Genomic DNA, 22830 nt, shown 5'->3' on the forward strand with positions numbered 1-22830 from the left:
GGGGGCCGGGGAGCCAGGGGAGACGCCAGGGCCGTCAGGGCAGGGGCCTGGTCCTCCAGGGCGCGTCCCACCTGCCCCCGGTGAGGGCGAAGGGCAGGTCGGGATTGGGAGGGGGGCAGCCCTGAGCCCAGGCCAGCCAGGCACCTCCGTGGTGACAGGGTCAGGCCGAGGCAGGGCCGTGCAGTCAGCCCACGAGGCGGGGTCTGGGTCAGCGGGGCCCCTGGCTGGGGCACCTCTGTGCCCGTGACCTAATGAGCCCCCAGAGATGACACAGTGAGGCTGAGCTCACAGTGGGACGCGCCGCATCACAGAGGTCTCCCTGGTCCCTGGCGGTGTCCGCACTTCCCTGCGAGGCCCAGGCGCTGGCTGGGTGCTGCTCACCGCTGTTCTTTGGAGCTGCTCCGCAGCAAGCAGAGCGGGCAGCAGGCAGCAGGGCCACGCTGGGGGCCCCTCGCCGTCAGGCAGAGGAGCAGGGGCCCGTTGGACAGGAGCCTGGGGCGAGGAGACGACGAGAACGTCCTTTTCCCCTGGCTGCCGAGTCGAGCTAAGGGCAAGGGGCAAGCGGGATGGAGGGCTGCTGGACCGAGACCATCAGCCTGGAGCAGAGCTCCTTGTTCCCAACGCTGCTGCAGCTCTCCACCGAAGGTAAGGGCTTGGGGAGCTGCTTCCCCAGGGGCCGCAGAGACTCTTAGCTGTCCAAAGAGCTGTGGAGCTGGGGCTGTGAGGGTGGCTGCAGGCGGCTGGGGGCTGCCACGAGAGCCTGGCCTGGGCTGGGCTGGGCTGGGCTGGGAGGAAAGGGGTGCCCTGTCCCAGAGGGCTGGGCCTGACATGTGTTTCCCTTGCTTTCCAGAGATTATTGCTATTTGGGACGCCGTGTCCAATTACATCCTGGAAGAGCTGATGCAGGACAAGGTGGGCTGGTGTCCTGGAGGGTTTTGGCTGTCCAGGGAGCCCTGGGTGCCCGGGAGCAAGCCTTCCTTCCCCCAGCCCCACAGCTGCACACCACACCTGGCCCGCCTGCTGCACAGCAGCTTTTTGGCCAGCCGGGAGAGAAACCCCGTGCAGCTCTAGTGTGAGACAGCATCTGGCACGTCCCAGGGCTCCCCGCTCCCCTGCGGCCCCCCACTAAAGACCGCGCAGAGAGACAGGGCTCTGTGCCAGGGCTGCTGGAAACCCCGGGGATCTTCTCTAGCTGAGGGACGTTAGTGAACCTCTCAAGGAGGGTGAGGGACAATGCGGAGAACGTGGCTCTTCTCTAAAGCCTTCCCCAAGTGCCCCTTGCACGTCAGCAGCAGAGAGGGCACAGAGCAGCGTTCCCACGCTCCGACAAACAGCACTTTTTCCCTCGCCAAAAGCCTTCCTGGTGGGCCTTTGTGTCTTTGCTGTGTGCAGGGTGTGCTGCTAGCGGGGCTCGGCACCTTCTGCACGGTCCGGGAGCCACTGCGCCCTGGCAAAGACAACGTGGTGACAGTTCGAAGGCCTGTGTTCCAGCTGGAAATGGACATGGTCTGGCTGCAGAGGCTCCAGCGTCCCAAAGTGACTCTGCCTGGTGAGTTGGCAGCGGCCACCCTCTGCTTCCCCTTGCCACATCACCTGTGGGGCAGGGGGTGGCTGCTCCCTGCTCTTTGGGAGGGGCAGGCAGAAGTAGCGATGTCCAGCTCCATCGCCCCGCAGAGAGCTCTTTCCGAGAAGGACCTTTTCTCTAGGCGTTTGTACTACAGAATAGTGCTTGCACACAGTCAGGCTCTCTCTCTCTTTTTGAACTGCCCTAACAACTGCCTCCGTGCCACTCGCCTCTCTTGATGGCCCAACAATGGAAAGTTGGCCTGCTGTGGCAGTGGTGTTGTTCCTCTCCCGTGTAGACAACGTGAAGATCAAGCCGCTGAAGTACCGGCAGCTGTCCCTGGCCACCTCCTTCTCGAGGCGCGTGGTGGAAGACTGCGTGCAAGAGACCATCCGCTTGTTCTCTGCGCACGTGCGCAACAAAGAGAAGGTCGCCTTTGCCTTCAGGGACGTCGGCGTTCTGACTTGCCAGGAAGACAAAGTGCACATGAGCTTTTATGCCCGCTGCACCCGGTGGCTGGCGGACCCCTGCAGTGTAAGTTGCTCCGCTTTCCCTGCGATTTCTTTGGGAATCCTATGGAAGGACGAGCGACCTGATGTGTGTTGGCCAGCCGGGACGTGGCAGCCTACTGAAACGCCTTCCCCAGTGCTTGCCCCCACAGCCTTCTCCAGGAGCAAAGAGAGCGAGCGCCTCCTGAGTTTCTTGCCCCTTGCCCCTACAGAAAGCCTGGCAGTGTTATCAGCCGAGCTCTGTTCTTTGCTGTGCAGCTTCTCCGCACCGGCATGAGGGGCTAATGTTCTCGGCAGAGAGCTTAGAGGAGGCTTTGGAGAGGCGGCCTCCTCTTGTGGCAGGAGAATGCTCTGCTGCCTTCAGCAGCAAGGCGAGAGCTGCCTTGGAAGCCTCCCAATGGGTCTGTGTTACATTGCAGAGACTGCCTACGATAGATCTCTCCATCTCCGGCACACCTGCTGCCCTGGGGACCCGGCCTAGCCCTCTGCATGTGTTCCCGAGGTGAGTGCCTTTCCTTTGCAGCCCTTGGCTAACCGAGCAGGCGGCTTCCTGGCTGCTGCTCGGCACCGTGCACCGCCAGGGCTTGACACTCAGCATGGAGTTGGGAATAACTCACACAGTGACTGGTTCCCGCTTCACTAAAGCTCACTTTGGGCTTCTCACACGTGTCTTTGCCTGGAGTGAGCGGGAACCGTGACTGCGTTTCTCATGCCCAGCCTGCCCTCCTTCCCATCAGAGAGCAGGGACTGCACACAGAGAGGCATTTAGGCTACGCCTTCTGTCTTTTGGGGGAGAGTGCCAAAAACCAGCTCCCAAAGAGCTGTGCACGGACACAGAGGAGGGGGGATGCAAGAAGGACTCCGGCAGCAGTGAGGAGGATCCGTGTCCGCAAGCTGCAAAGGGGAGACAATGCCCTTCCTTCAAAGCTGGCTTGTCTTTTGGTTTCCAGGTTTCAGCTCGCTGTGCAAGGCAGCGTGGAGGCCCAGGCTGCCCCCGCCGGCTGCCCACAGGAGAAGGAGCAGGAGCTGGAAGAAGAGCTTGGGGCCGTCAGGAGCAGCAAAGGTCAGGGAAGAGATGCCTCCTGACCCGGCTGGGTCCCTGTCCCACGCTGGGTGACAGCAGCCAGGTAAAAATGCACTCCGCAAGCGGCTGCTCTCAAGAGCTTCCTTGTTTCCTCCTTCCAGAGAGGCGTCCTGGCAAGCTCCTGCCGCACCGCAAGGAGCTTTCTCTCCCCGTGCTGCCAAAGTGCGGGGAAGGCGCGAGGCGGCAAGGCATGGAGAGCAAGCCTGCTGCCAGGTGAGAGCCTTGGCGGAAGGGCTGAGGGGCACACTGGGACCTGCGCAGGAGAGACGTCCCCTTTGGACACGCCGGCCCCAGGGACTCAAAAGGCCTCCTGACACTTGTCCAGCAAAGGCTGCCTGCTTGCTGGATGCCAAGCATGCGCCAGTTTGCGGGAGAGCCTCACGTTGCCCTTGTTTTCCTCCAGGGTCATGTCACGCCCTTTTGGGGAGCTGAAGGCAAATCCTTCTTAGCAAACACCTCCTGCCCTTGTGCTAACGCGCCCTGTGGTGTCTCCTCAGGACCCCTGTGAACCAGACGGCCCCCATCCCGGGCACCTCCCCGGGGAAGCAGGTTGGCGTGCAATACCTCCCGCACCCTCCCGCCGGACCTCGGCGTGGCCGTGCCGGCGCCACTCCCAGGGGTGCAGCACAGGTGCGTGATGGGGCTCTGGGTAATCCTGGCATCTCACCCACTCGTAGGAAAGCCCCGGCCTATGAGACTCCCTCCGGAAAGGGCCCTCAGCACGTAGCCACTGGAGCCGTCGGTGGCCTCTTTGGGTGCTACTTTTGGGCGTAGTTAGGCACTGCTTGTACAACAGCTTTTTCAGCCTGCCTTCTGCCGAAAATCCCGCAAAAGAGTGACGGTGGCGAGGCTCAAGACAAGGGGCGGGAGAGCGGGTGGAAAGCCAGCGCCAACACGCCCCTGCCCAGAATCCCTGCCCAGACAGACAAGACTAATACTCTTGCCTTTCCGCGGCCCCGCAGGATGCAGCCTGCCCTCCCACACAGAGGTTTGGAAGAGCTGCCCACGTCTCCCTCTTGAAAGAGGAGCAGAGGCAGCACCAAGCATCGTGGGAGGAACAGCAGGCCGCACTGGAGAAAGAGGCCCGGCGTCAGGCCCAGGTACGGGATGCCTTTGACGGCCCTCTGCAAAAGGGCCTTTCCCACGTCCAGGGCGGCGGAGCCTTGCAGGCAGCCAGGGCCCAGGCGGACGGCTGCCTCCGAGGAGCTGCGCCCAAGCTGGCCCACCCCTTCCGAGGAGGGAGACGGCTGCAGCCAGAAGCGGGCCCAGAAGGAGCCAGGCGCTGCAGCGAGGGCAGCTGGCGGGGGATGCCTCCCCACTGGGCAACCTCTGCCTGCGGTGCCTGCCTTCGAGCCAGAAACCAGCTCTCGGGGGCAGCTGCCTTGAGCCCCTTGGCCCCAGACGTGCCGGCGGCAGAGCCGCAGGGGCTCCGCTCTGGTAGCCCATTGTATCAGCTCCTTGTGTAGCCTGAGTCTGGCTCTACAAGGACTAGGTGCCTCCCCTGCAGCCCAGTGCTGTCTCGCCCATTCACCCCTCCATGCTGAAACCATTTCTTCTTCTTCTCCTTGCAAAACAGATCACACTAGTGGAGCTGCAATACGCCCTCGAGCAGCGTCGTCGCCCAGACACTGACATGCCGGGGAGGCCCCCCCAACGGTAAGCGTGCGTGGGCGCGCAAGCTCAGAGCCAGGGCCTGGCACAGGCGAGGGGCTCTGACCCCCCCTGCAGGTGCCAGGACCCCAAATCCCTCAGCTCCAGGACACAACCTACGACAGCCCCGGCTTTCTGCCGACGTGGGTTTGCAGGGGCTGGGGGGGCCGGAAGGCTCCCGGGAGAGCGGGAGCGGGACTTTGCCACTCCTATTGCAGGCAAGCGTCCGCGCAAGCAAAGCAGAATGTGCAGCTTCTGACTTCCTACAAAGTTCTTCGGGACAGGTGGAAGGAAAGGGTGGAACGAAACCAACAGAGGCTGATGGTGGAGGAGGAGCGGCGCCGGTAAATACCTGGCAACCCAGGCGCGTTCCCCCCTTTCCGCAATGCCCTTCCTGCCATGGCCCTGGGGAAAGAGGGTCTTCTCCAGCCCCGCCTGGAGAAGCACAGAAGCAGCCTTGGAGCCTGGCCTGGCCTCACACATCCCGCCCACTCCAAGGGGGTGGGGGGTGGGGGTGCACCATGACATTTCCAGCAACGTCTCCAGTGGCACAACATCCTCTTCCTGAACCCCGCAGCGCTTTGGTGATGCGCCACCTCCAGAAGAGAGAGCAGCAGGACCGTGTGCCGGGCAGTTACCACCAAGATGGCTTTTATGCGTGGAAATAAAGGGCCTTTCCGAGCTGCTGTGAGCCTTTCCTTGGTGGGCTGTGAAAGTGCAAGGGGCAGCAGGGCAGCTCCAGAGGGGACGGAAAGGGTCAGGCGGGAGCCAGGAGAGTGGGGCAGCCCCTCTGCCGGGCAGCTCTCACCCCGGCCATGCCCTAGCAGGTGACTTGGGGACTGCCACGCCAGAGAGGAGGCGAGGGAAAGGTTTTGGGGGGACAGTGTGTGTGACTCAGCCGCCCAAATCCTGCCAAGCTCTTCCGGGAGCTCCAAGTCTTTGGCTCACCATGTCCCGGTCCAAAGCACTGGTACCTCTCCTCCAGGCAGGCCCTGGGGGACAGCAGCCACTCCTTGGCATGGGCCGCAGCCTGCTCCCTCAGCGTGGCGGCTGAACAGACCCCGAGGCTGGGCAGACCCCCAGCCAGACCCTGGCACCACCGGGGCCAAGGCACCACACGGGAATGCCAGAGCTCCCCCCAGCACTCCCACCACTCCCTCCACCAGCTTGCTCCCAGCAACAGACCTGTCAGCAAAGGGCAAGGGAGCCTTCCCAGGGGCTCAACTCCACTTGGGACTGCAAAGTGAAGACAGCTGGTGCCTGGTCACAGCTGCAGTCCCCAGCCTCTGCCTTGCAAGGGCTTTCTCTGCACAAGCAATGACAGGAAGAGACCCTCCATTAAAGACCCTATGCGGGATCCCACAGGAATTCCTCTGGCCCTCACGGAATAGATGTGCTCCTCTTGAGCCCCACCCGTGAGCTCAGCAGGGCAGGGCTCTCGTGCCCTCGTGGGGAGGCACTGGCCATGACTTTTGGAACAGAATCCTGCAGCTTTTGCACAATCCTCGCTCAACCGTCCCAGCAAGGGCTGCGAGGGGACTGTTGGGCCACACTGTGCCCCTGCCCAAAGCACCTCTGGGCCTCTCCTTGAGACCTTGGATTCCTGCCTCGCTTCGCTAGCCTCAGGGCTGCCTTGGCCTGACACCTTGCGCTGTTAGGACTCCTCTCTTGCCGCGCAGCCTAGGCTTCTCCCTTCTCTTACCTCCTGCAAAGGGCAAAACCAAAGCCCCCGCCCAGGGCCAGGCCGCCTCTCTGAGCTCGGCTCGCTGTCAGGCTCACGCTCTTGAGCAAAGCCAGGCAGGTTCCCGCAGGGAAAGCGCGTGCCTGTGCAGCGGAAACCAATCCGCCTTGTGTAGCTAAGAGCAAAGCTGGCACTCCTGGGAGGGAATCCCGTGGCAGTCTGGCGGCTCTTTCCTGGTGGCAACTTCCGCTGCTCCAAACAAGATGCTTCCCAGTTACGGAAGAGCACAGTGCGGGCAAGACATCTTCCCTGCTCTGCCCTCTTCAGTTTGAACCCTGTCTTGCTCTCTTCTTGATGGTGCAGTTGAAGAGCACGGATTCCATCCCTTCTCTATCAATGTCATGATGAGAGCTCTGCTGTTCTTCATAGAAAACTATTTGCTGTGCGACTGAAGGGGCTGGGCTGCTGCTTGGCCATCGCTGTGAGGGAGGGAGCTGTAGAGGACAGGAGCGGAGCCCGACACCACCCCCCGGGCCCAGGGCAATTCCCGGGGCTCCGACTCCCGGCTCTCCCCAGTCCGGAGGAGAATGCCGTAGTTGGTGCTGCTATGCTGCTGGTCTGCACCAAGCTGCCCTTCCTCCTCCTCGCTCTGCCCTGGCGGGGTGACACGTGCCCAGCCTTTGAGCTGGCTATGGGGGAGGAGAGGGAAAGGCTTGGGGGGCTGGGGACCTCTGGAAGGGGGCCGGGTATGCTCCAGAAGTGGGGAGCAGGGGGCTGCACCCAGCCGCTGGCTTGGCTGAGCCCACGAGTCCTGCTGCAAATGTGGGCTCTTGACGTGGAGACCAAAGGCTGCTGCTGGGCCCCTTGGTGCTGCAGCCAGGCTGTGGCTGGGGAGAACAAGCTGGGCTCCGCCCGCGTGCCCTGCTCCCAAACCCCTTGCAGGCAATCCCCCCCCCCCCAAAACCCCGCAGCCTTCCCCAAATCCAGAAACACCCCAAACACCACAACCCTCACTCGCGGCCCAGCCCAGATGCCCCCGGCCCCCTCAGTCCACTGCCTGAGCCCACACAGGGCCACGGGGCTCCTGGGGAGGGCGGGCTGGGCCGGGCCATGTTTTGGAACAGAAGTCTGCAAAGGCCTTGGTGTGAGGCCCTAGAGAAGAGGGATTCTCCTGGGGGCTCAGAGCAACCCACACAGGGCTCAGGGCAGGCGGAGGGAAACCCAGCCCACCACCACTAAACCCCACGGCTCTCCGTGGGGACCATCCCGGATGCTCATGCCCAGAGCAGGAGGAGGGGCTGTGGGGGCACGGCCACATCCCAGGGCAGCCTCCATCAGGCCTCAGCTCCACAGCGGCTCTCAGCTTCAGGTGAGCTCTCTCAAGAAATACTGCTGTAATTTGAAGCCGTGCCCCGGGCATGTTCAGCAGACTTGGGCTAGGCGTACAGGAGAGAAAAGGCAGCGAGCCCAGGGTGCAGACCTAGGGCTCGCAGCACCAGGGAAGGAGCTCGGAAGGCTGAGAGAGCAACGCTGAGAAGTGAACAAGTCCTTCCCTTCACAGTGATCTGGAAAGCCACATCTCTGACTGACGCTCCTCAAGGCCGAATGGCGTTTCCTTCCACAGCAGGCCGCCTGCGAGCACGCAGAGACTAGCAAGAGGAGGCAGGCTGGGTGCAGGGGTGGTCCCAGACTTCCGTGAGCCAGGGGGCCCCTATGGGGCGGAGCGGGGCAGCAGGGATCCTGAAGGCAAGCCAGAGGTCCTTGGAGAGAATTATTCCCTTTTAGGAGGGGACAGGAAAACTGTCCTGTTTTGTTTCTTGGTGACAAACAGGGTGCTGGTCTTCTTAGCTGTGTGAACTGTGGAAGCGTCAAAAGCTTCTTTTCCGGAGGAGAGAAGGAAAGGTGTCTGGCACGCCATGGGAGGACCTTGCAGGGGCGGCATGGGGGCACCTTTCTCTCTCTGGGGCCACGGAATGGGAGCCATCGCCCTCAGGGCTGCATGCTTCGGAGGCAGGAGCTGGCGTGCCAGACCATAACGCAGGTCCCTTCCCCTGCCCTCCCAAGCCAAAACGGGCCCCTTCCGCTTGGCGGCTCCTGGGGGTTGTTCCCACCCCCGCCCCCGGCCTCCTCCTCCCTCCTCTGGCCAGGCGCCCCTGCGGGCACAGCCTCAGGAACCAGCTGGCGATGCCACAGAGGGGCAGAGATGCCCATCAGGGCAAGGAGACCAGGCTTCTCCTGCTGCAAGAGGAGACACAGAGACTGCGCTCAGGTGGGCTCTTCCTGTTGCTGAGGGCTGAAAGGAGAGGTGAAGGCAACACCTGCATCTCCCTCCCCCACACCCCTCCCTCCCCCGTCCCCCTTAGTCCTAGGACACAAATCACAGCAACAGCCAGCAACAGGCTACCCACAAGATGCTGTGCCTCCGCGGCTGGGTTCCTTCTCCGTTTTGGACAGGGTCAGCTGCCCAGAGGAGGCAGACATTTATCGGGGCATACGCTGGAGGAACACGGCTGAAACCCTGGCCTTTTTCTGTATTAGGCTCAAAACCAAGACCTAAAACACCCTGTGTTTCATCGTGCCCTCCTTGACAGTCTCATGCGTAGCAGCACTCCTCCAGGAAGAAAATCTCCTCTGCCACAATCCCTCCTGCTCCCCTGCGACTGTACACAGCAGCAGAGGCAAGAGGAAGCTCCTCATGCTTCCCGCAGTCCACCAAGCTCCCGGGGGCGGCGGGGCAATGGCGGGAAGTAACCAAGGGTGGAGACCAGGGAAGGACGGAAGTTTCTGGAGGCCTGAGATGGCCCGCTGAGGGCGCAGAGCCATGAAGCTGTCTTAGCAAAGAGGTGAGGCCTTCCCCTGGCGGCTGAGGGGAGCAGAAGCGCAGGGGAAGCGATGACAAGAGCCCAAGCACAACAGGCAGAGCGTGTCTTGTGTCACACAGGCCCCAGCATGTGTGCAGCCAAGCACACCGGGCTCCCTGCGCTGGCCGTGGCACGGCTGCTTGAGCCCCACAAGAACTCCACCTCTGTGCTTCCTCTCCCTGCAGAAGTGGAGCGCACAGCCACCAGCTGAGCAGCAGCCCCCTTTTTCTGGTGGGGATGCGTCAGCAGGCACGGGGTCAGTTTGAGAAAAGGGAGGGAGCCCCGAGGGGCGGCTGTTGCTGGGCCGGCATAGGTATGCCAAGGCCCCCGTAGGGGCCCAACAGAACTTGTCTGCCATCTCTTGGTGCTGGTTGAGGCATTTGGATGCTGGGAAGCTTGCGCTGGTCCGCATGGGCTTGACGTCTAGTCAGGGCGCGGCACGCTGTGCTGAACGCCTCTGTGCTGACTTGCACTGCCATTGCAGTCTCTAGGTCGAAGGAAATCGGAGAAACTCTGTTCCTCATTTCTGCTGTAGAGCAAAAGGCCATGTACACGAAAACACGCTGCTTCACGGCAAGAAAAGGACAAGGACACACTGGGGGCATCGGGGCCAGGTGCCAAATGGGTGCTGCCTACAGCCTCCTCTGTTCGGATGAACCGCCTGAGGTTATCCTGCGGGCAAGACGTGTGTGCCGCACGGCCCCAGCCATGAACAACGCTGCGTGTGTCAGGGCTCAGCGTGAGCCAGGGGCTGCCTGGGGGCCGGGGAGCCAGGGGAGACGCCAGGGCCGTCAGGGCAGGGGCCTGGTCCTCCAGGGCGCGTCCCACCTGCCCCCGGTGAGGGCGAAGGGCAGGTCGGGATTGGGAGGGGGGCAGCCCTGAGCCCAGGCCAGCCAGGCACCTCCGTGGTGACAGGGTCAGGCCGAGGCAGGGCCGTGCAGTCAGCCCACGAGGCGGGGTCTGGGTCAGCGGGGCCCCTGGCTGGGGCACCTCTGTGCCCGTGACCTAATGAGCCCCCAGAGATGACACAGTGAGGCTGAGCTCACAGTGGGACGCGCCGCATCACAGAGGTCTCCCTGGTCCCTGGCGGTGTCCGCACTTCCCTGCGAGGCCCAGGCGCTGGCTGGGTGCTGCTCACCGCTGTTCTTTGGAGCTGCTCCGCAGCAAGCAGAGCGGGCAGCAGGCAGCAGGGCCACGCTGGGGGCCCCTCGCCGTCAGGCAGAGGAGCAGGGGCCCGTTGGACAGGAGCCTGGGGCGAGGAGACGACGAGAACGTCCTTTTCCCCTGGCTGCCGAGTCGAGCTAAGGGCAAGGGGCAAGCAAGATGGAGGGCTGCTGGACCGAGACCATCAGCCCGGAGCAGAGCTCCTTGTTCCCAACGCTGCTGCAGCTCTCCACCGAAGGTAAGGGCTTGGGGAGCTGCTTCCCCAGGGGCCGCAGAGACTCTTAGCTGTCCAAAGAGCTGTGGAGCTGGGGCTGAGGGTGGCTGCAGGCGGCTGGGGGCTGCCACGAGAGCCTGGCCTGGGCTGGGCTGGGCTGGCCTGGGCTGGGCTGGGAGGAAAGGGGTGCCCTGTCCCAGAGGGCTGGGCCTGACATGTGTTTCCCTTGCTTTCCAGAGATTATTGCTATTTGGGACGCCGTGTCCAATTACATCCTGGAAGAGCTGATGCAGGACAAGGTGGGCTGGTGTCCTGGAGGGTTTTGGCTGTCCAGGGAGCCCTGGGTGCCCGGGAGCAAGCCTTCCCCCAGCCCCACAGCTGCACACCACACCTGGCCCGCCTGCTGCACAGCAGCTTTTTGGCCAGCCGGGAGAGAAACCCCGTGCAGCTCTAGTGTGAGACAGCATCTGGCACGTCCCAGGGCTCCCTGCTCCCCTGCGGCCCCCCACTAAAGACCGCGCAGAGAGACAGGGCTCTGTGCCAGGGCTGCTGGAAACCCCGGGGATCTTCTCTAGCTGAGGGACGTTAGTGAACCTCTCAAGGAGGGTGAGGGACAATGCGGAGAACGTGGCTCTTCTCTAAAGCCTTCCCCAAGTGCCCCTTGCACGTCAGCAGCAGAGAGGGCACAGAGCAGCGTTCCCACGCTCCGACAAACAGCACTTTTTCCCTCGCCAAAAGCCTTCCTGGTGGGCCTTTGTGTCTTTGCTGTGTGCAGGGTGTGCTGCTAGCGGGGCTCGGCACCTTCTGCACGGTCCGGGAGCCACTGCGCCCTGGCAAAGACGACGTGCTGACAGTTCGAAGGCCTGTGTTCCAGCTGGAAATGGACATGGTCTGGCTGCAGAGGCTCCAGCGTCCCAAAGTGACTCTGCCTGGTGAGTTGGCAGCGGCCACCCTCTGCTTCCCCTTGCCACATCACCTGTGGGGCAGGGGGTGGCTGCTCCCTGCTCTTTGGGAGGGGCAGGCAGAAGTAGCGATGTCCAGCTCCATCGCCCCGCAGAGAGCTCTTTCCGAGAAGGACCTTTTCTCTAGGCGTTTGTACTACAGAATAGTGCTTGCACACAGTCAGGCTCTCTCTCTCTTTTTGAACTGCCCTAACAACTGCCTCCGTGCCACTCGCCTCTCTTGATGGCCCAACAATGGAAAGTTGGCCTGCTGTGGCAGTGGTGTTGTTCCTCTCCCGTGTAGACAACGTGAAGATCAAGCCGCTGAAGTACCGGCAGCTGTCCCTGGCCACCTCCTTCTCGAGGCGCGTGGTGGAAGACTGCGTGCAAGAGACCATCCGCTTGTTCTCTGCGCACGTGCGCAACAAAGAGAAGGTCGCCTTTGCCTTCAGGGACGTCGGCGTTCTGACTTGCCAGGAAGACAAAGTGCACATGAGCTTTTATGCCCGCTGCACCCGGTGGCTGGCGGACCCCTGCAGTGTAAGTTGCTCCGCTTTCCCTGCGATTTCTTTGGGAATCCTATGGAAGGACGAGCGACCTGATGTGTGTTGGCCAGCCGGGACGTGGCAGCCTACTGAAACGCCTTCCCCAGTGCTTGCCCCCACAGCCTTCTCCAGGAGCAAAGAGAGCGAGCGCCTCCTGAGTTTCTTGCCCCTTGCCCCTACAGAAAGCCTGGCAGTGTTATCAGCCGAGCTCTGTTCTTTGCTGTGCAGCTTCTCCGCACCGGCATGAGGGGCTAATGTTCTCGGCAGAGAGCTTAGAGGAGGCTTTGGAGAGGCGGCCTCCTCTTGTGGCAGGAGAATGCTCTGCTGCCTTCAGCAGCAAGGCGAGAGCTGCCTTGGAAGCCTCCCAATGGGTCTGTGTTACATTGCAGAGACTGCCTACGATAGATCTCTCCATCTCCGGCACACCTGCTGCCCTGGGGACCCGGCCTAGCCCTCTGCATGTGTTCCCGAGGTGAGTGCCTTTCCTTTGCAGCCCTTGGCTAACCGAGCAGGCGGCTTCCCGGCTGCTGCTCGGCACCGTGCACCACCAGGGCTTGACACTCAGCATGGAGTTGGGAATAACTCACACAGTGACTGGTTCCCGCTTCACTAAAGCTCACTTTGGGCTTCTCACACGTGTCTTTGCCTGGAGTGAGCGGGAACCGTGACTGCGTTTCTCATGCCCAGCCTGCCCTCCTTCCCATCAGAGAGCAGGGACTGCACACAGAGAGGCATTTAGGCTACGCCTTCTGTCTTTTGGGGGAGAGTGCCAAAAACCAGCTCCCAAAGAGCTGTGCACGGACACAGAGGAGGGGGGATGCAAGAAGGACTCCGGCAGCAGTGAGGAGGATCCGTGTCCGCAAGCTGCAAAGGGGAGACAATGCCCTTCCTTCAAAGCTGGCTTGTCTTTTGGTTTCCAGGTTTCAGCTCGCTGTGCAAGGCAGCGTGGAGGCCCAGGCTGCCCCCGCCGGCTGCCCACAGGAGAAGGAGCAGGAGCTGGAAGAAGAGCTTGGGGCCGTCAGGAGCAGCAAAGGTCAGGGAAGAGATGCCTCCTGACCCGGCTGGGTCCCTGTCCCACGCTGGGTGACAGCAGCCAGGTAAAAATGCACTCCGCAAGCGGCTGCTCTCAAGAGCTTCCTTGTTTCCTCCTTCCAGAGAGGCGTCCTGGCAAGCTCCTGCCGCACCGCAAGGAGCTTTCTCTCCCCGTGCTGCCAAAGTGCGGGGAAGGCGCGAGGCGGCAAGGCATGGAGAGCAAGCCTGCTGCCAGGTGAGAGCCTTGGCGGAAGGGCTGAGGGGCACACTGGGACCTGCGCAGGGGAGACGTCCCCTTTGGACACGCCAGCCCCAGGGACTCAAAAGGCCTCCTGACACATGTCCAGCAAAGGCTGCCTGCTTGCTGGATGCCAAGCATGCGCCAGTTTGCGGGAGAGCCTCACGTTGCCCTTGTTTTCCTCCAGGGTCATGTCACGCCCTTTTGGGGAGCTGAAGGCAAATCCTTCTTAGCAAACACCTCCTGCCCTTGTGCTAACGCGCCCTGTGGTGTCTCCTCAGGACCCCTGTGAACCAGACGGCCCCCATCCCGGGCACCTCCCCGGGGAAGCAGGTTGGCGTGCAATACCTCCCGCACCCTCCCGCCGGACCTCGGCGTGGCCGTGCCGGCGCCACTCCCAGGGGTGCAGCACAGGTGCGTGATGGGGCTCTGGGTAATCCTGGCATCTCACCCACTCGTAGGAAAGCCCCGGCCTATGAGACTCCCTCCGGAAAGGGCCCTCAGCACGTAGCCACTGGAGCCGTCGGTGGCCTCTTTGGGTGCTACTTTTGGGCGTAGTTAGGCACTGCTTGTACAACAGCTTTTTCAGCCTGCCTTCTGCCAAAAATCCCGCAAAAGAGTGACGGTGGCGAGGCTCAAGACAAGGGGCGGGAGAGCGGGTGGAAAGCCAGCGCCAACACGCCCCTGCCCAGAATCCCTGCCCAGACAGACAAGACTAATACTCTTGCCTTTCCGCGGCCCCGCAGGATGCAGCCTGCCCTCCCACGCAGAGGTTTGGAAGAGCTGCCCACGTCTCCCTCTTGAAAGAGGAGCAGAGGCAGCACCAAGCATCGTGGGAGGAACAGCAGGCCGCACTGGAGAAAGAGGCCCGGCGTCAGGCCCAGGTACGGGATGCCTTTGACGGCCCTCTGCAAAAGGGCCTTTCCCACGTCCAGGGCGGCGGAGCCTTGCAGGCAGCCAGGGCCCAGGCGGACGGCTGCCTCCGAGGAGCTGCGCCCAAGCTGGCCCACCCCTTCCGAGGAGGGAGACGGCTGCAGCCAGAAGCGGGCCCAGAAGGAGCCAGGCGCTGCAGCGAGGGCAGCTGGCGGGGGATGCCTCCCCACTGGGCAACCTCTGCCTGCGGTGCCTGCCTTCGAGCCAGAAACCAGCTCTCGGGGGCAGCTGCCTTGAGCCCCTTGGCCCCAGACGTGCCGGCGGCAGAGCCGCAGGGGCTCCGCTCTGGTAGCCCATTGTATCAGCTCCTTGTGTAGCCTGAGTCTGGCTCTACAAGGACTAGGTGCCTCCCCTGCAGCCCAGTGCTGTCTCGCCCATTCACCCCTCCATGCTGAAACCATTTCTTCTTCTTCTCCTTGCAAAACAGATCACACTAGTGGAGCTGCAATACGCCCTCGAGCAGCGTCGTCGCCCAGACACTGACATGCCGGGGAGGCCCCCCCAACGGTAAGCGTGCGTGGGCGCGCAAGCTCAGAGCCAGGGCCTGGCACAGGCGAGGGGCTCTGACCCCCCCTGCAGGTGCCAGGACCCCAAATCCCTCAGCTCCAGGACACAACCTACGACAGCCCCGGCTTTCTTCCAATGTGGGTTTGCAGGGGCTGGGGGGGCCGGAAGGCTCCCGGGAGAGCGGGAGCGGGACTTTGCCACTCCTATTGCAGGCAAGCGTCCGCGCAAGCAAAGCAGAACATGCAGCTTCTGACTTCCTACAAAGTTCTTCGGGACAGGTGGAAGGAAAGGGTGGAACGAAACCAACGGAGGCTGATGGTGGAGGAGGAGCGGCACCGGTAAATACCTGGCAACCCAGGCGCGTTCCCCCCTTTCCGCAATGCCCTTCCTGCCATGGCCCTGGGGAAAGAGGGTCTTCTCCAGCCCCGCCTGGAGAAGCACAGAAGCAGCCTTGGAGCCTGGCCTGGCCTCACACATCCCACCCACTCCAAGGGGGTGGGGGGTGGGGGTGCACCATGACATTTCCAGCAACGTCTCCAGTGGCACAACATCCTCTTCCTGAACCCCGCAGCGCTTTGGTGATGCGCCACCTCCAGAAGAGAGAGCAGCAGGACCGTGTGCCGGGCAGTTACCACCAAGATGGCTTTTATGCGTGGAAATAAAGGGCCTTTCCGAGCTGCTGTGAGCCTTTCCTTGGTGGGCTGTGAAAGTGCAAGGGGCAGCAGGGCAGCTCCAGAGGGGACGGAAAGGGTCAGGCGGGAGCCAGGAGAGTGGGGCAGCCCCTCTGCCGGGCAGCTCTCACCCCGGCCATGCCCTAGCAGGTGACTTGGGGACTGCCACGCCAGAGAGGAGGCGAGGGAAAGGTTTTGGGGGGACAGTGTGTGTGACTCAGCCGCCCAAATCCTGCCAAGCTCTTCCGGGAGCTCCAAGTCTTTGGCTCACCATGTCCCGGTCCAAAGCACTGGTACCTCTCCTCCAGGCAGGCCCTGGGGGACAGCAGCCACTCCTTGGCATGGGCCGCAGCCTGCTCCCTCAGCGTGGCGGCTGAACAGACCCCGATGCTGGGCAGACCCCCAGCCAGACCCTGGCACCACCGGGGCCAAGGCACCACACGGGAATGCCAGAGCTCCCCCCAGCACTCCCACCACTCCCTCCACCAGCTTGCTCCCAGCAACAGACCTGTCAGCAAAGGGCAAGGGAGCCTTCCCAGGGGCTCAACTCCACTTGGGACTGCAAAGTGAAGACAGCTGGTGCCTGGTCACAGCTGCAGTCCCCAGCCTCTGCCTTGCAAGGGCTTTCTCTGCACAAGCAATGACAGGAAGAGACCCTCCATTAAAGACCCTATGCAGGATCCCACAGGAATTCCTCTGGCCCTCACGGAATAGATGTGCTCCTCTTGAGCCCCACCCATGAGCTCAGCAGGGCAGGGCTCTCGTGCCCTCGTGGGGAGGCACTGGCCATGACTTTTGGAACAGAATCCTGCAGCTTTTGCACAACCCTCGCTCAACCGTCCCAGCAAGGGCTGCGAGGGGACTGTTGGGCCACACTGTGCCCCTGCCCAAAGCACCTCTGGGCCTCGCCTTGAGACCTTGGATTCCTGCCTCACCAGCCTCAGGGCTGCCTTGGCCTGACACCTTGCGCTGTTAGGACTCCTCTCTTGCCGCGCAGCCTAGGCTTCTCCCTTCTCTTACCTCCTGCAAAGGGCAAAACCAAAGCCCCCGCCCAGGGCCAGGCCGCCTCTCTGAGCTCGGCTCGCTGTCAGGCTCACGCTCTTGAGCAAAGCCAGGCAGGTTCCCGCAGGGAAAGCGCGTGCCTGTGCAGCGGAAACCAATCCGCCTTGTGTAGCTAAGAGCAAAGCTGGCACTCCTGGGAGGGAATCCCGTGGCAGTCTGGCGGCTCTTTCCTGGTGGCAACTTCCGCTGCTCCAAACAAGATGCTTCCCAGTTACAGAAGAGCACAGTGCGGGCAAGACATCTTCCCTGCTCTGCCCTCTTCAGTTTGAACCCTGTCTTGCTCTCTTCTTGATGGTGCAGTTGAAGAGCACGGATTCCATCCCTTCTCTATCAATGTCATGATGAGAGCTCTGCTGTTCTTCATAGAAAACTATTTGCTGTGCGACTGAAGGGGCTGGGCTGCTGCTTGGCCATCGCTGTGAGGGAGGGAGCTGTAGAGGACAGGAGCGGAGCCCGACACCACCCCCGGGCCCAGGGCAATTCCCGGGGCTCCGACTCCCGGCTCTCCCCAGTCCGGAGGAGAATGCCGTAGTTGGTGCTGCTATGCTGCTGGTCTGCGCCAAGCTGCCCTTCCTCCTCCTCGCTCTGCCCTGGCGGGGTGACACGTGCCCAGCCTTTGAGCTGGCTATGGGGGAGGAGAGGGAAAGGCTTGGGGGGCTGGGGACCTCTGGAAGGGGGCCGGGTATGCTCCAGAAGTGGGGAGCAGGGGGCTGCACCCAGCCGCTGGCTTGGCTGAGCCCACGAGTCCTGCTGCAAATGTGGGCTCTTGACGTGGAGACCAAAGGCTGCTGCTGGGCCCCTTGGTGCTGCAGCCAGGCTGTGGCTGGGGAGAACAAGCTGGGCTCCGCCCGCGTGCCCTGCTCCCAAACCCCTTGCAGGCAATCCCCCCCCCCCCAAAACCCCGCAGCCTTCCCCAAATCCAGAAACACCCCAAACACCACAACCCTCACTTGTGGCCCAGCCCAGATGCCCCCGGCCCCCTCAGTCCACTGCCTGAGCCCACACAGGGCCACGGGGCTCCTGGGGAGGGCGGGCTGGGCCGGGCCATGTTTTGGAACAGAAGTCTGCAAAGGCCTTGGTGTGAGGCCCTAGAGAAGAGGGATTCTCCTGGGGGCTCAGAGCAACCCACACAGGGCTCAGGGCAGGCGGAGGGAAACCCAGCCCACCACCACTAAACCCCACGGCTCTCCGTGGGGACCATCCCGGGTGCTCAGGCCCAGAGCAGGAGGAGGGGCTGTGGGGGCACGGCCACATCCCAGGGCAGCCTCCATCAGGCCTCAGCTCCACAGCGGCTCTCAGCTTCAGGTGAGCTCTCTCAAGAAATACTGCTGTAATTTGAAGCCGTGCCCCGGGCATGTTCAGCAGACTTGGGCTAGGCGTACAGGAGAGAAAAGGCAGCGAGCCCAGGGTGCAGACCTAGGGCTCGCAGCACCAGGGAAGGAGCTCGGAAGGCTGAGAGAGCAACGCTGAGAAGTGAACAAGTCCTTCCCTTCACAGTGATCTGGAAAGCCACATCTCTGACTGACGCTCCTCAAGGCCGAATGGCGTTTCCTTCCACAGCAGGCCGCCTGCGAGCACGCAGAGACTAACAAGAGGAGGCAGGCTGGGTGCAGGGGTGGTCCCAGACTTCCGTGAGCCAGGGGGCCCCTATGGGGCGGAGCGGGGCAGCAGGGATCCTGAAGGCAAGCCAGAGGTCCTTGGAGAGAATTATTCCCTTTTAGGAGGGGACAGGAAAACTGTCCTGTTTTGTTTCTTGGTGACAAACAGGGTGCTGGTCTTCTTAGCTGTGTGAACTGTGGAAGCGTCAAAAGCTTCTTTTCCGGAGGAGAGAAGGAAAGGTGTCTGGCACGCCATGGGAGGACCTTGCAGGGGCGGCATGGGGGCACCTTTCTCTCTCTGGGGCCACGGAATGGGAGCCATCGCCCTCAGGGCTGCATGCTTCGGAGGCAGGAGCTGGCGTGCCAGACCATAACGCAGGTCCCTTCCCCTGCCCTCCCAAGCCAAAACGGGCCCCTTCCGCTTGGCGGCTCCTGGGGGTTGTTCCCACCCCCGCCCCCGGCCTCCTCCTCCCTCCTCTGGCCAGGCGCCCCTGCGGGCACAGCCTCAGGAACCAGCTGGCGATGCCACAGAGGGGCAGAGATGCCCATCAGGGCAAGGAGACCAGGCTTCTCCTGCTGCAAGAGGAGACACAGAGACTGCGCTCAGGTGGGCTCTTCCTGTTGCTGAGGGCTGAAAGGAGAGGTGAAGGCAACACCTGCATCTCCCTCCCCCACACCCCTCCCTCCCCCGTCCCCCTTAGTCCTAGGACACAAATCACAGCAACAGCCAGCAACAGGCTACCCACAAGATGCTGTGCCTCCGCGGCTGGGTTCCTTCTCCGTTTTGGACAGGGTCAGCTGCCCAGAGGAGGCAGACATTTATCGGGGCATACGCTGGAGGAACACGGCTGAAACCCTGGCCTTTTTCTGTATTAGGCTCAAAACCAAGACCTAAAACACCCTGTGTTTCATCGTGCCCTCCTTGACAGTCTCATGCGTAGCAGCACTCCTCCAGGAAGAAAATCTCCTCTGCCACAATCCCTCCTGCTCCCCTGTGACTGTACACAGCAGCAGAGGCAAGAGGAAGCTCCTCATGCTTCCCGCAGTCCACCAAGCTCCCGGGGGCGGCGGGGCAAAGGCGGGAAGTAACCAAGGGTGGAGACCAGGGAAGGACGGAAGTTTCTGGAGGCCTGAGATGGCCCGCTGAGGGCGCAGAGCCATGAAGCTGTCTTAGCAAAGAGGTGAGGCCTTCCCCTGGCGGCTGAGGGGAGCAGAAGCGCAGGGGAAGCGATGACAAGAGCCCAAGCACAACAGGCAGAGCGTGTCTTGTGTCACACAGGCCCCAGCATGTGTGCAGCCAAGCACACCGGGCTCCCTGCGCTGGCCGTGGCACGGCTGCTTGAGCCCCACAAGAACTCCACCTCTGTGCTTCCTCTCCCTACAGAAGTGGCGCGCACAGCCACCAGCTGAGCAGCAGCCCCCTTTTTCTGGTGGGGATGCGTCAGCAGGCACGGGGTCAGTTTGAGAAAAGGGAGGGAGCCCCGAGGGGCGGCTGTTGCTGGGCCGGCATAGGTATGCCAAGGCCCCCGTAGGGGCCCAACAGAACTTGTCTGCCATCTCTTGGTGCTGGTTGAGGCATTTGGATGCTGGGAAGCTTGCGCTGGTCCGCATGGGCTTGACGTCTAGTCAGGGCGCGGCACGCTGTGCTGAACGCCTCTGTGCTGACTTGCACTGCCATTGCAGTCTCTAGGTCGAAGGAAATCGGAGAAACTCTGTTCCTCATTTCTGCTGTAGAGCAAAAGGCCATTTACACGAAAACACGCTGCTTCACAGCAAGAAAAGGACAAGGACACACTGGGGGCATCGGGGCCAGGTGCCAAATGGGTGCTGCCTACAGCCACCTCTGTTCGGATGAACCGCCTGAGGTTATCCTGCGGGCAAGACGTGTGTGCCGCACGGCCCCAGCCATGAACAACGCTGCGTGTGTCAGGGCTCAGCGTGAGCCAGGGGCTGCCTGGGGGCCGGGGAGCCAGGGGAGACGCCAGGGCCGTCAGGGCAGGGGCCTGGTCCTCCAGGGCGCGTCCCACCTGCCCCCGGTGAGGGCGAAGGGCAGGTCGGGATTGGGAGGGGGGCAGCCCTGAGCCCAGGCCAGCCAGGCACCTCCGTGGTGACAGGGTCAGGCCGAGGCAGGGCCATGCAGTCAGCCCACGAGGCGGGGTCTGGGTCAGCGGGGCCCCTGGCTGGGGCACCTCTGTGCCCGTGACCTAATGAGCCCCCAGAGATGACACAGTGAGGCTGAGCTCACAGTGGGACGCGCCGCATCACAGAGGTCTCCCCGGTCCCTGGCGGTGTCCGCACTTCCCTGCGAGGCCCAGGCGCTGGCTGGGTGCTGCTCACCGCTGTTCTTTGGAGCTGCTCCGCAGCAAGCAGAGCGGGCAGCAGGCAGCAGGGCCACGCTGGGGGCCCCTCGCCGTCAGGCAGAGGAGCAGGGGCCCGTTGGACAGGAGCCTGGGGCGAGGAGACGACGAGAACGTCCTTTTCCCCTGGCTGCCGAGGCGAGCTAAGGGCAAGGGGCAAGCGGGATGGAGGGCTCCTGGACCGAGGCCATCAGCCCAGAGCAGAGCTCCTTGTTCCCAACGCTGCTGCAGCTCTCCACCGAAGGTAAGGGCTTGGGGAGCTGCTTCCCCAGGGGCCGCAGAGACTCTTAGCTGTCCAAAGAGCTGTGGAGCTGGGGCTGTGAGGGTGGCTGCAGGCGGCTGGGGGCTGCCACGAGAGCCTGGCCTGGGCTGGGCTGGGCTGGGCTGGGCTGGGCTGGGAGGAAAGGGGTGCCCTGTCCCAGAGGGCTGGGCCTGACATGTGTTTCCCTTGCTTTCCAGAGATTATTGCTATTTGGGACGCCGTGTCCAATTACATCCTGGAAGAGCTGATGCAGGACAAGGTGGGCTGGTGTCCTGGAGGGTTTTGGCTGTCCAGGGAGCCCTGGGTGCCCGGGAGCAAGCCTTCCCCCAGCCCCACAGCTGCACACCACACCTGGCCCGCCTGCTGCACAGCAGCTTTTTGGCCAGCCGGGAGAGAAACCCCGTGCAGCTCTAGTGTGAGACAGCATCTGGCACGTCCCAGGGCTCCCCGCTCCCCTGCGGCCCCCCACTAAAGACCGCGCAGAGAGACAGGGCTCTGTGCCAGGGCTGCTGGAAACCCCGGGGATCTTCTCTAGCTGAGGGACGTTAGTGAACCTCTCAAGGAGGGTGAGGGACAATGCGGAGAACGTGGCTCTTCTCTAAAGCCTTCCCCAAGTGCCCCTTGCACGTCAGCAGCAGAGAGGGCACAGAGCAGCGTTCCCACGCTCCGACAAACAGCACTTTTTCCCTCGCCAAAAGCCTTCCTGGTGGGCCTTTGTGTCTTTGCTGTGTGCAGGGTGTGCTGCTAGCGGGGCTCGGCACCTTCTGCACGGTCCGGGAGCCACTGCGCCCTGGCAAAGACAACGTGGTGACAGTTCGAAGGCCTGTGTTCCAGCTGGAAATGGACATGGTCTGGCTGCAGAGGCTCCAGCGTCCCAAAGTGACTCTGCCTGGTGAGTTGGCAGCGGCCACCCTCTGCTTCCCCTTGCCACATCACCTGTGGGGCAGGGGGTGGCTGCTCCCTGCTCTTTGGGAGGGGCAGGCAGAAGTAGCGATGTCCAGCTCCATCGCCCCGCAGAGAGCTCTTTCCGAGAAGGACCTTTTCTCTAGGCGTTTGTACTACAGAATAGTGCTTGCACACAGTCAGGCTCTCTCTCTCTTTTTGAACTGCCCTAACAACTGCCTCCGTGCCACTCGCCTCTCTTGATGGCCCAACAATGGAAAGTTGGCCTGCTGTGGCAGTGGTGTTGTTCCTCTCCCGTGTAGACAACGTGAAGATCAAGCCGCTGAAGTACCGGCAGCTGTCCCTGGCCACCTCCTTCTCGAGGCGCGTGGTGGAAGACTGCATGCAAGAGACCATCCGCTTGTTCTCTGCGCACGTGCGCAACAAAGAGAAGGTCGCCTTTGCCTTCAGGGACGTCGGCGTTCTGACTTGCCAGGAAGACAAAGTGCACATGAGCTTTTATGCCCGCTGCACCCGGTGGCTGGCGGACCCCTGCAGTGTAAGTTGCTCCGCTTTCCCTGCGATTTCTTTGGGAATCCTATGGAAGGACGAGCGACCTGATGTGTGTTGGCCAGCCGGGACGTGGCAGCCTACTGAAACGCCTTCCCCAGTGCTTGCCCCCACAGCCTTCTCCAGGAGCAAAGAGAGCGAGCGCCTCCTGAGTTTCTTGCCCCTTGCCCCTACAGAAAGCCTGGCAGTGTTATCAGCCGAGCTCTGTTCTTTGCTGTGCAGCTTCTCCGCACCGGCATGAGGGGCTAATGTTCTCGGCAGAGAGCTTAGAGGAGGCTTTGGAGAGGCGGCCTCCTCTTGTGGCAGGAGAATGCTCTGCTGCCTTCAGCAGCAAGGCGAGAGCTGCCTTGGAAGCCTCCCAATGGGTCTGTGTTACATTGCAGAGACTGCCTACGATAGATCTCTCCATCTCCGGCACACCTGCTGCCCTGGGGACCCGGCCTAGCCCTCTGCATGTGTTCCCGAGGTGAGTGCCTTTCCTTTGCAGCCCTTGGCTAACCGAGCA

At 62.4% G+C, this 22830-nt stretch overlaps 2 protein-coding genes across 2 annotated transcripts; both read left to right on the top strand.

The window, feature by feature from the left end:
- Window positions 1-566: 566 nt before the first annotated feature.
- LOC135329611 (coiled-coil domain-containing protein 81-like) lies at window positions 567-2716 on the top strand. The gene is made up of 5 exons (XM_064518540.1): window positions 567-645; window positions 851-912; window positions 1273-1549; window positions 1863-2098; window positions 2597-2716. Exons 1-5 carry the CDS (start codon window positions 567-569, stop codon window positions 2714-2716), a joined length of 774 nt encoding a protein of 257 aa, XP_064374610.1.
- LOC135329636 (trichohyalin-like) lies at window positions 2661-5488 on the top strand. Its single transcript, XM_064518585.1, has 7 exons — window positions 2661-3136; window positions 3259-3370; window positions 3655-3787; window positions 4120-4257; window positions 4734-4813; window positions 5026-5151; window positions 5385-5488. The coding sequence occupies exons 2-7, from the start codon at window positions 3348-3350 to the stop codon at window positions 5473-5475; spliced, it is 591 nt and encodes a 196-aa protein (XP_064374655.1). The 5' UTR covers window positions 2661-3136; window positions 3259-3347; the 3' UTR covers window positions 5476-5488.
- The last annotated feature ends 17342 nt before the right edge of the window (window positions 5489-22830 follow it).

The sequence above is a fragment of the Dromaius novaehollandiae genome, chromosome 12, assembly GCF_036370855.1.
Source record: "Dromaius novaehollandiae isolate bDroNov1 chromosome 12, bDroNov1.hap1, whole genome shotgun sequence".
Taxonomy (NCBI): domain Eukaryota; kingdom Metazoa; phylum Chordata; class Aves; order Casuariiformes; family Dromaiidae; genus Dromaius; species Dromaius novaehollandiae.